General features: G+C 36.9%; 1 protein-coding gene across 1 annotated transcript in view; it reads right to left on the reverse strand.

The window, feature by feature from the left end:
• Nucleotides 1-1,472: 1,472 nt before the first annotated feature.
• CHMP4C (charged multivesicular body protein 4C) overlaps nt 1,473-11,657 on the reverse strand; it is a 30,973-nt gene continuing 20,788 nt past the window's right edge. The window contains exons 2-5 of the mRNA XM_011937126.1: nt 7,775-7,952; nt 5,539-5,653; nt 2,696-2,849; nt 1,473-2,511 (exon numbers count right to left, since the gene is read on the reverse strand). Of these exons, the coding sequence (XP_011792516.1) occupies nt 2,447-2,511; nt 2,696-2,849; nt 5,539-5,653; nt 7,775-7,952 (512 nt within the window). The 3' untranslated portion in view covers nt 1,473-2,446. The remainder of the gene's footprint in view (nt 2,512-2,695; nt 2,850-5,538; nt 5,654-7,774; nt 7,953-11,657) is intronic.

The raw sequence follows: 11,657 nt of genomic DNA on the forward strand, positions 1-11,657 counted from the left end.
GTTCTGGCCTCTCCCTCTCTCTCTTCCCCCATCCCCCCACCACCACTTTGCCCTCCTTGTCTCTCTCTCTCTCTTTGTCTCCCTCTCTCTCTCTCTCTCTCAGTCTGCTGGGATTGCCATAACAAAACACCATCAGCTGGGTAGCTTATTAACAACAGATATTTATTTCTCATGGTTCTGGAGTTTGGGAAGTCCAAGATCAAGATATCAGCAAATTTGGTGTCTCGTGAGGGCTCACTCTCCGGTTCATCGATGGCACCTTCTTTATTGTGTCCTACTGTGTCCTCACATGGAGGAAAGTTATGAATGAGCTCCCTTGGGCCTACTTTATAAAAGGTCTAATCTCATTAATCATTCATAATATCAACTCCCAAAATGCCCCACACCTAATACTATCACTTTAGGAGTGAGAATTTCAATGCATGAATTTAGGGGGTGGGGGCACAAACATTCAGACCATAGATACCTCATGCCCTCCAGCTTATGGCTTTCTCTCTCTCTTTCTCTCTCTCAATCTCAATCTCTGCAGAAACTTCCTTTCTAGCACTCTTCCCCACAAATTTTCTCAACTCAGCAAGACCACCAGGCTCTACTTGGCTTCCCTTTCCCTGTGTAGGCAGGGGCTGGGGCCATGGAAGTGCTCACGTTACTGGTTTCCCTTCCCAGGAAACATTGTCCAGTGCTGCCTGTTGTCCAATGTCTGAAAAAATTTTGTTCCCTGTATTTTGTCCAGTTTTCCAGTTGTTTAAGAGTATAAGGTAAATCTAGATCCTGTTATTCTACCATGGCCCGAAAGATATAAACAGTTAATTGCCATTCATTTAATAAATATTGACTGATTGCCCGCTGATGAGAAACTGCAGAATGCTGGTAATCAACTATTGAACTAAAAGAAATGCAGTCCCTGCCCTCGTGGTTAGCATAGCTCAGCAGGGAAGAGCAACAATAATTAAAGAATCATTCAAGTAAATATGTATTATAAACCATGGTAAGAAATAACAGAAGGCAGAGCACCGCAACAGCATATAATGGGAAAATCAGAGTTAGTCTGGGCAATCAAGCAAAGTTTCCCAAAACAAGGACATTTTTAACTAAGATTTAAGGAATAAGTAAGATTGGTACCTGCACTGTGCAGGGTAGGAAGACTGCCAAGGAGAACAGAATGTGCAAAAGGTCTGTGGCAGGATGGAATCATTAGAAATCATCCAGTCCAATCCTTAGGTTTGCTAGTGAAGAAACAAAGGCTCAAAGGGTCTATGGCTCATGTTAGTGTCAGAGCAGGGACTGAAATCCAGGTCTCCTACCATCAGGTCTAGTGCTCTTTCCATCCCACCAGGTTGGCAAGCAAATGTAGAGAATATTAAAATATCTTATTAAATGATATTTGTCATTTGATGGTCCATGATCTATTATGGGTAATCCATAATTTTGTAATTTATTTTCATTTAAAAATAATAATGGCCAACATTTTGTTCAATATACACTTTTAATTGACAATATTTTTATGTATTTACAAGGAATATTCTGTAAAGTGTAAATAAATATACAAGAGAGCATAAAACAGAACAAAAACAACACTCATGCATTTATACACCGAAGCCATAACAGCATCATAACGGCCTGGGAGTGTTCACGCAGATCCCTAAGTGGCTAAATTATACCCAGGAGATTCTCACTCAGCAATATAAGCTGTTAGTGCTTTCAGACATTTTGGGAAATGCATCCATTGCCCCATTCCAAGCTTAATTGGTATAATAAATGTCAATTAAAGCTCCTTTAAGATTTCAAACTGCAAAACTCAAGTGAAACTACTTATGTAGAGACTCATGAAAGACTCCTCTATTAGAAGTTGCTCCCAAAAGAGACACAGTATATTTACATTTACCGTGGGTACATGGATACACATCATTTGCATAGGAAATAACGTTACTTTTCCCAGCTATACTAAATGCATCTTTTTTTTTTTTTTTTTTTTTTTTTGAGACAGAGTCTCCCTCTGTTGCCCAGTCTGGAGTGCAGTGGCATGATCTCAGCTCAATGCAACCTCCATCTCCTGGGCTCAAGCGATTCTCCTGCCTCAGCCTCCCAAGTAGCTGAGATTACAGGTGCCCACCACCATGTCCGGCTAAATTTTGTATTTTTAGTAGAGACGGGGTTTCTTCATGTTGGTCAGGCTGGACTCAAACTCCTGGACTCAAGTGATCCACCTACCTCAGCCTCCCAAAGTGCTGGGATTACAGGCGTGAGACACCGTGCCCGGCCTCCATCACTGAGTATATGTATACAAATGACTCATTTTTTACTTTTACTTAGGAGGCTTAAAACACGATTATTCATTCAGTATAATTATAAAACAGAGTCTTTGTTAACTTCTGAACTTGGCAAAAACATTTTTTGTATTTTATCTACAGCTCATTAATTTAGGTATCAAAAGATGCATTTTAGTTTAGGTAGCCCAAGCTGCCAATTGTTTGATATCATCATCCTCTTCTTCTGCCCTCCGGGAAGATGCTGGAACATAAAATAGATAAAAATTAGTAATTGGTGACACTCATACTTTCAGCATAGAAAACGGGTATGAATTACATATAGAAATGTGCTCAATATGAAATAAAAAACATGTGCTAAAAAGAATGGGCCTGGCTATCATTTTAGGCAACTATCTGACCACATGTAGTTGAGTTGGGTAACAGACCTGCTCGGGATCGACGTGCAGTGGAGGACATGCCTGGTTTTCTATCTGGCTGTGCTGGGAGAGAAGAGGAAGGCACATTTGGAAGGCGGATATTTGTCATCTTCTTATTTAATTCCTCCTGTTCCAATTCTTCAAGTTCTGCCATCAACTCATCCTGAACACAGGAGAAAGGAAGAATTACGAAGTTAACGTTTCAAGACGTGGGTTTCCTCAAACACAATAACAAGAACATCTGCTACCCAATTGATATGTGAGAACCCAGTGAAATGGAATATTTATTTTAAAACTAAGTCTCTTTTGCAACACCAAGCAATGATTAAAAAATGAATATTCTGGGTTGTGCAAATTTGTTGTAGTTAATCTTCTAATACTTCAGTAAACAGCCATTTAAGTAATTTGTGCTAGCTGAATATATAACCTCCCCACAGTTTCTGGGAAATCTACACCTTGCCTGTCATCTTTCCAACGTGTTCTTTTCTACTGTTTAGAATCCACAAAATGTTAATTGATGGAAATAAATGTTTTTCTTTGGACGAATGCTATAGAAAATAAAACAACAGGTATAGCAAAACCATAACGCACAGAGAGTAAAAAGAATCAAAGATACTATGGTTCTTTTATCAAATCACCAAAGCCAATATAAATTATGCTGTGCATTTGGGTTAAGAAAAGTTCAATTCAAGATAGGTATACCGTATTTCTTTCTTTTAGCAATAGTCTGAGAGAGTCTGATTTAATCTTAAACTATTCTCTGTTCCAAAAACTTTTGAGAGATAAGGCTAGTTTGAGACCTTAAAGATGTAAGTCACCTTATGCCAATTCTGAGATGACTCAGATAGTTCAGATCTCACTGTCTCCATAAGTCCTCAAGTGGAGTCCAGCCCCTCTCCGAGAGCATTTGGGAGTCACAACTAAACTTGTCATTGACAGAATTATGAGGTCATCACTATTAGAAATGACTTGGGACACCTTATATTCAAACGAGTAGATTTTTCTTTCATGGAAGAATAACAAATGAGAGAATCATTCATTCATTATTCAACAAATTTATTGAGCACTGACTCCTGGACAGGTTTTGAACTCAGTGCTGGGATGCAAAGTTCAATCAACACTCCCTATATTCAAGGAGCCTACACTCAAATGTGGGAGGAAGGCACATAAACAAATAATTATCCAATATTAATGTGAGAGTATTGTGGGGAAAGAGTAAAGGGGAATGGGTAATGTGGGGAAAGAGAGAAGATATTTAAGCCAAACACAACATTTTATTAGGTCAGTGGGTATCAGAACTGCAGAAAACTAAAGATTGTCTGACCTCTATTAAATTCGCCTCATAAAAACAAAAGAAAATATGAAGGTGTATAGCACTGGGCCATATGAAATAGCACAGTCAATATAGTGGTGTACTTGATGGATCTCCACAGGCTATATGAATAAAATGACATCAGAATGAATACCCTGGTGTCCTATTTCTGCTCACAAAACAATTAGGGACAAATACCATAAATATAGTAACGGCAAAACAAGCTATCCTATGCCGAATGTATGCCCAGAATTGCCAATAATACATCATCATTATCAACAGCAGCAGAAATGTATTAATATTTTCTTTAGCAATAGCAATAGGTTAACAACAGAGCAATTGTCTCCTCCACCATTTTCATCTTTTAGGTATCAAACACTAAGACCATTGAGAAAAGAATTTTAGAACTTAAGATGTTTTGGAGATAATCCAGTGATCCAATAATCTTCATTATCACAGATAAGAAAACTAAGAGTCAGAAAAGTAAAAGGGACTTACACAAAGTTTTTAATAAATGATAGAGCCCAGATGTCCACATAAGTCCAGAGTCCTTTCCACCATATCATAATGTACTCATTAGATGCTTATTAGTCTACATCAGGAGTTGAAAAACTTTTTCTGTAAAGGCCCAAATAGTAATATTGCAGACTTTGCATGCTGCATGTTTTCTTCTGCCCCATGGTCTCCTTTGTTGTCATCGTTTTGTACAACACCTTAAAATTGTGAAACCCATCCTGAGCTTATGGGATGTACAAAAACAGGTCATGGGAAGAATTTGGCCTGCAAGCCAAATTTTTGCTGACCCCTTGTCTACACCATTTTTAAAAGATGTTGATACCCCATTCTCATTTCTGGGGATTCCACGGAACCAGGTCTTACTTGCTAAATGTATTATTTTTAATACCACATAGATGCAGGAAGCTGGATTCTTTGCCATGCTAATCCAAGCTTTGGAAATATTCTTAAATCTGTAGTAGTCCCTACTTGTGTGTGCTTTGAGCAGAACAATTGAAATTCACATTGCAGACATCATCATTATAATTATAGTCTGTCTGTATTATTGGACTGATTAATCTAAATGGAATGTGTGTGTTAATAATGCCACTCCATATTTATTTGGTTTCATAGTCTGAGTAATAAACAGAGGCAGCCTAACCTCTAATTTAACAGCTACAGAGCATGATACATCTGTTTCATGCAGAATGACAAAGTCTACTTTGTTTTACCCAGATGTGCGAGCACTCAGTTCCTCGTGATAGGGCTGTTTAGGCTTCAACCATTAAAAGTCACTAACTTTACATAATCACATGCTGTTCTTTCCTTAATAGCTGAAAACTTAACTAGGTGGCTGTTTGCCGAACTATATTAATCTTTCCTTTAAATCAGAGCTACTAACACTTTTTTTTTCTCTTAAGAGAAGTACCTTTCTGACAAATATCACTTGTTCTTTCAGTAGTAAGGGAAGCTGCCTACTGTATACGACGGGAACCTACTCTTTATAGCAGCCACAATCCTGCATTCTTCATATTGGCTTACGTACCTCATCAAAGTCATCACCAAATCCAACCCGTTGAGAAAATGCTTCTGAGATTTCTTGGGCGATATCCTGTTGCTCTGTGATCTCTTGCATCAAATCATCTATTTTGTTCAGATCCCTGGGAAATCATATTTTGTTGAACATTTTAGAATTTTAACTTATAATTATGAGTTTAGATATAATCCTATATAAAAAGACAGTTTATTTAGTATAAGTTCTTAGTTATTTGAGTAGGATATATATTCCTGATGATATCTATAAACTTTAAAGAAAGCTTTTATTTTTAAAACTTAATAATCCATATATTACAAACATTAAGTTCCTATTACATTTGGAACTCACTAAAAATAAAAGTATTTTATAACTATCAGTATTTACAGACCCATTTTGAAACTTTGTCTGGTAGGGCACATGACAAATTTAAATACACGCTGCTGTGTATCAACTCTGCAGGAAACACTGCCACAGACCACCAGGACCACTGGAACCAAACGAGCTGTTGGCAGCTCTCAGGAGCCCCTATCTGACAGCAGCCCTTTGTTGAAGCTAAACGCTGGGTCTAGAGATCTATTTTCTGTAACACTTAGCAGCTCTGAGATCCTGGCTCCCTGAGGGTTTTCCCATAGCGGTGATGCCCTGAGAGGTTACTAAAGAGAGCAGGATTAAACTTATACAGCCCTCAGAAGAATTAGCAACTGCAGCAAATAAATGTAGGTGGCCACTGGCTCAGGATGGATAGCCGCTTTGAAGACATTTTCCAACACCTGAGCTTCACTGGCTGCTAAACATCCGCCTAAGCATCTCGGTGTCTACATGCCAGGTTCTGAAATGTTTCTATAGTAGCTTGTCTCTGAATAATTCCTCCAACTCTGAAACTAGGCCAAACAGATTGGATATAAGAAGTGACAATGTCCCTCATTATCAAGTAGCCTAAATATCAAAAGTTTGATTCCCAGTGGAAGTAATTTTTTTGAGTTTCTCTGACTCTATAAGAGCTATTTTGACATATTTTCATGCAATAATCCAAAAGAATACTTTTACCTCCCTATGACCATCCCTTATCTCTAAACCTTATTATCCTATTTATAATAAATATAAAACAACTATATTTATTTCTAAAAGGAGTATTAAAAAATGTATCGCTAAACTTTGGGCCTGGGAACAAATTTTTCTCAATGTAATACAATGGTATGATGCTGCCAAGCTGCCTGGAGAGAAAGGCTGATTTTGTAATACATTTTAGTATCCAAAAGCAATAGAGAATTTTGACTGTGATAATGAATCTAATGTCTCCCTGAAGCTGTCAAAATGAAGGCTGATTGTTAATGAATTATTCAGAAAAGAAAATGTTGGCAAGGTTGTCTTCACTGCCCCCAACTGCCACCTTTTTCACCTTTTCCCACTCTATGGAAATTTGTCTACATCTCTTAGGCACTCATTGCTCTTGTGCATCCTTGGCCCAGGTTCCACTATCATGTCCAGTATCAGGAAAGGATCAGGTCCCAGACATATTGCCCAGTGTGAATGTAAAGCAAATTGTGAATATTGATTATTGAGTGCTCACTTTGTGCCAGGAACTATACTAAGTGCATTACATCTAGTATCTCGAATCCCACAATAACCATGAGGTAAGTAAGTACTATTATCATCTCTAATTTACATATCAGGAAACTGAATAAGGTATGGTAATTTGCCCAAGGGATAGCCAACAGTTGACCTGGGATTATAGCCCAGAAAATTTGACCCCAAAATCCATGCTCATGACTGTTCTTCTGTGTCAGTGGTTCTCAGACACTGGTTAGCATCAGAATCACATGGACCCAAACACTTTGCCAGGTCAAGGAGCCTGGGCATCTGTGTTCTCTTTATTTATTCTCCAGGTGATTCTGATTCCCTCCAAAGTTTGACAGCCACTATCCCATAGATCCAAAACCCTCACACAGGTTGAAATTGAAGCCTTTTTAAACTGTAGAATTAAAATATTTACAGGTACAGTTTCCAGCAATCATAAAGTAACTGGGAAACATTACAGGCAAAAATGAATGCCCTTTCTTTTTTCATGGTCTTTCTTGTTGTTGTTGCTATAACCTTTAATCTTTCTCTGAGACAGTATTTTATTCAACATGTCAAAGAGCCTCAGATGAGTAAACCCATTCCTGCCAAAATCATCATATGGTTCCAAAAGTTCTTTCCAACACTGAGGGAATTTATGATTCAGAGGAAGACCAGAGTTACTCACATGTTTTCATGAACTGATTTCATCGCTTTTGCTGCAAAGCCCATGTTCCTCAACACCTCAGTATTGGTGTGTGAGTTCTCCAGGGCTTCTCTCTGGAACTCAATGGTAGACAGTGTGCCATCAATCTGAGTGAGCTGTTTCTCGAACCTCTTCTTTCTCTTTAGTGCCTGTAATGCAGCTAAATAAGAGAGAAGCTACATTTATTAGGAAAGAGAAAGAGACACTAACTCAAGAGATGTTTGCTTAGCACCACTATGGACTTAGACCTGCTTGTACCTAAGGCCAATGAATATACCAAAATAAACCTGAAAAATGAATGACTCACATTGTCCTCTCAATTACCTACACCAACTAGTACCGTCTCCAACATTTTATTATTCTTTTCTTCCAAAGATCTGGCAAGTGTAAGCAGATGAAAAGTCAGTTTTCCTATTCCAAAACATACGCCATAGAAATGTTTTGTCAATGTCAGATTTTAGAAAAAGGATAAAAATATGAGTAAAAATCATGCAATAGAAAAGCAAACCTTTAGAGAATGTAAAGACCTTAATGACGATTGATTCTAGCCCCATTTTCTTAAAGGCAAGTTCATTGAGACCAGAGAAGTGAAGTGACTTGCTTAAAGGAAGACAGTGGCAGCTGGAACAAGAACTTAGAATGCTGAGCTGTATGACTTGGTCTGAAATGATTTTGAGATGGCTATTGAGGTTACATCTAACTGTGAGCATCCATGAATTCAGCACTGCTAGAGTTGTATTCAAGGATCAGATGGCACAATGGTGAGAGAAAAGAGCAGGGCCTTCAGAGAAATGATAACCAAATAATCTTCCCATTAACCTTAGTAAGATAACCTAACTTGCCTCACTCTGAAACCACAAAACAAGTAGAGCCCTCTTGACTGTGGTATCTTGGAAGGCAACCAAAAAAGGCCCTAAAATATCTGTTTTCATAATGCATTTAGGGAGAGAGCGCAAAAAGAGCAGCAGCAGAATGTTAATATGAAAATAAGTGATAAGTAAATGGAATTGGCAAAAGAACTCAAATGATTTTATGGTTTCAATGTAAAGCAGGTAAGTTATCACAACAGAGATTTTGGAGAGAAGTCTCTCTTCTGTTTTGGCCCATTTATTCTTGTAATTGCAACAAATTTGATTGATTCATTCCAGTGCTTTTTCTACGGTGCACAAAGACTCACAGCCATTATACTTTCTTGGTGGATTTTTATTGTAATCAAGTATTACTCGCTATCCCATTCATTCTTTTTTGCCTTGAATTCCATTTTGTTTTATTAAGTTAATATGCCAGTTTTTTATTACAATTTGTCTGTAAAAATCTTTACATAGACCACTATTTCAAAATTGTTTTTATTCGATTTTATATACATATTAAAGATACCTATATTACTCTACATGAGTGTTTACTTTTTATGATTGTTTTTGACCCATTTAGATAGTCTCTGTTACTTAATGTAAGATTTTCACTCAGTCTTATTTATTGTAGTAACTGGTATGCTATCTAATACCATCTCTTTATTGTCATCTTTTTTGTGTTTTCTGTTTGTTATGTTTTTTGTTCTCTTTCTGCTTTCTTGTCTTTATATAGATTCATTAAATTTTCTTTGTTCATTTTTTCCCTTTAATTGTTGGACAATTGTATATACTGAATTTATTCTCTTAATGGATACCCTTAAGACACATATAATTAAACAAGTTTTCTTCTATGTTGAAAATTAATCAGTATCTCTAATTTATTGTTCCCAAATAAGATTCCCTTCCCACTCCAAACTCTGAAAGGTTTGACTGAAAGAATCTGCAATTTTATTAGTCCCTGATGACTCAGAGTTTTTTTTTAAATTATACTTTCCAATGTTAAGGAAATCTTTCTTAACAATTGTCCTAAGCTTCATAGACACAATTTTAACAATCATTTATAAATTTCTTACTATTGCTTCTTGTATTCTATATTTAGTCCTCTTTCTTGGATTGCTTCTTTATTTTACTGGAGTAAAACTTACAGTATTACACTTTCCAGAAAAGGTGCATAGATATAAATTATTTGAATGCCTGTAAGTCTGAATATGTCTTTATTTTGCCTCAAACTTGAGTGACAGTTTGGATTTTTACAGAATGCTAAGTTCAAAATATTTCAAAAGATTATCTTTGAATAGCTAACTTTTTAAAAGCTCGATAATAAAATTATTCTCATCCCTTTGCAGATAATCTCTTTTCTTATTTCCTCTCCAAAAATGTTAAAGACTTTCTTTTACACTTTGGAGTTACAAAATTTAACCAGTATGGATCTAGGTATGTGTCTTTGTTTTTTGCTTTTTCCAACTGAGCATTCAGTGAGTATTTTCAATCTGAAGACTCAAGTCTTCCTTCAGCTTGAAAAAATTGTATCCTATTATTTTTTTTTATCACTCCTTTCTCCCCTGTATTTCTGTCTACTCTCTTCAGAAATTTCTATTTATTTTTATTTAATTATATATACAATTACACACACACCCTGAAAACATTCTGTTTTCTCTCTTTTGAAATGCCATAATATAAGACAAACATTGTATTCTTTGGCTCAATCCTATATATTTTTTTGTTTTGACACATGGAGTCACTCTGTCATTCAGGCTGGATGCAGTGGTACAATCACAGCTCACTGCAGCCTTGAACTCCTGGCTCAAGCAATTCTCCTGCCTTAGCTTCCAGAGTAACTGCAACTACAGGCACATGTCACCGTACCCAGCTATTTTTTTAATTTTTTTGTAGAGACAGGGTCTTGCTATACTGCCCAAGCTGGTCTCAAATTCCTGGCCTCAAGCAATCCAACTCCCCTTGGCCTCCCAAAGTGCTGAGATTGCAGGTGTGAGCCACCACACCCAGCCCTCCTTGTCTTTTTGATCTATGTTCTGGGAGAATTCCTTGACTTTATTTTCAGATCACTAATTTAGTCTTCAGCAATATTCATTCTACATTTTTACTTTTTTTAAAAAAATTATGTTTCTAACTTCTAAAAACTTGTTCTTTAGTTGTTCATTTTTTAATGGCAGCCTATTCTTGTTTTATAGATGTAATTGCCTCTTTAATCTCCCTGAAGATACTAACACTAGTTTTATTTGTAACATATTTTATTTCTGACGTTACCTCTGTTCTCCTGGGTTCCATCGTTTGTGGTGTTTATCTTGATTCTTCTCTTTCATGCAATTACCTTTCCTCAAAATTCTTCTGATCTATTATAGGTTCATATTTATAAATATTATGACAGACTGGAAGAGTTCATATAAGTGGCTGTGCATCTTGTCGTTATGTGAGAGTGTTTCCCCACAAGGCCTCTCTCCTAAAGGGAAGGTTGCCCATAGCTCTGTGTAAGAAAAAGGTGGGGCAGGTACACAAGCAGAGGATTACTACGGTTACCAAAGAAAGGCTTGCCTCTGGGTGTGGGACATCTTTATTTTTCTTATAAGTGGTGACAGTCCTTCCTCACCCCTTCCTGCCCACTGTGGAGGTTTGGGGATCCTCAAGCTCTGCTCCAACTCCCTCTCCAGGTACAACACCACAATTTAAGTTCTTGATGAACAGCACTTACATTTTTTCTTTTTTTTCATTTTGTCCTTGTTATATACAAACTTTTTTATAGAAGAAAATTTGTTTAATCTGTCTTTTAGGAAAGAACTGAAATAATTTTGTAAGTCAAATGGCTTAAAGTCCTTTTTACAACATCACACTCAACAGAGGCTTACCAACAAAAAGAATAAAATACTTAGGAATACAGCTAAACAGGGAGGTGAAAGATCACTACAAGGAGAATGTATTAGTCAATTTCCCTGCTGCTATAAGGACATACCTGAGATTGGGTAATTTATACAGGAAAGAGGTTTAATTGACTAGCA

Source organism: Colobus angolensis, unplaced genomic scaffold (assembly GCF_000951035.1).
Source record: "Colobus angolensis palliatus isolate OR3802 unplaced genomic scaffold, Cang.pa_1.0 Scaffold16, whole genome shotgun sequence".
NCBI lineage: Eukaryota > Metazoa > Chordata > Mammalia > Primates > Cercopithecidae > Colobus > Colobus angolensis.